Genomic DNA, 717 nt, shown 5'->3' with positions numbered 1-717 from the left:
AAGAGAACTATAATATACTAGTGGTAATCTTGGTTTCCTTACTTGTAGTATTTTGGGTCGTCTCTCTCGTCATCATAGTCTTCTAGGAACTCCTTCAGTCGCTTGGCTTCTTTGATCTGAAAAAAAAAAAAAGAAATACTAAGATGCAGGTTCATTTCCATATTGTAACACACCATAAAGAAATCACATTCAGATGTAGTCTATCCAAGAAACAGTGAATTAGATGAAGGTTAGACATCCAGAAAATGAGATACACAAGAAAACTGTCACTCTGCAACTGGATAGATTTGGAAAACTGTCAACTGTTTTCAAAATCTATCCAGTTGCTTGAGTGTTGCTTGAGTAACATTTTTCTTGTGGATTACTAAAAGGTTAAAACGATATACGAATGCATAGTAGTTACCATTTCTTTCTTCCTGTCCTCTTCTCTCTCATTCTCCTTGTCGTACTCCCGAGTTTTCCGTCTCTCCCGAGTCTCCCAGGCCTTCAGCCGCTCCTGGTAGGCCAGCTCCTTCTCCCGAAGCTTTCTCTCCAGTTTGCGCCGCTCGTACGCTTCTTCCTCCTCCTCCCGTTCCTTTTCCCGGTCACGCTCACGGCGTTCTCGGTCATACTCCCGCTCGCGGTCCAGTCTGTCCCGTTCCCGGCGGCTGCTACTGTTAGGCATAAAGGTGAATTGCAGGTTATTTTATGTGTACAATTCATGCCCGTAGCTGGGGG

The 717-nt window shown here is 44.1% G+C and overlaps 1 protein-coding gene across 1 annotated transcript in view; it reads right to left on the bottom strand.

Annotated features, from left to right (window-relative positions):
* LOC109487917 (RNA-binding protein 25-like) overlaps positions 1-717 on the bottom strand; it is a 24270-nt gene that overhangs the window by 8811 nt on the left and 14742 nt on the right. Inside the window, exons 13-14 of the mRNA XM_019792018.1 lie at positions 404-667; positions 43-116 (exon numbers count right to left, since the gene is read on the bottom strand). Of these exons, the coding sequence (XP_019647577.1) occupies positions 43-116; positions 404-667 (338 nt within the window). The remainder of the gene's footprint in view (positions 1-42; positions 117-403; positions 668-717) is intronic.

Source organism: Branchiostoma belcheri, unplaced genomic scaffold (genome assembly GCF_001625305.1).
Source record: "Branchiostoma belcheri isolate BF01 breed outbred unplaced genomic scaffold, Haploidv18h27 scaffold90, whole genome shotgun sequence".
Taxonomy (NCBI): Eukaryota; Metazoa; Chordata; class Leptocardii; order Amphioxiformes; family Branchiostomatidae; genus Branchiostoma; species Branchiostoma belcheri.
Note: the sequence above shows the minus strand (reverse complement) of the source record. Positions and strands in the feature narration are given on the sequence as shown.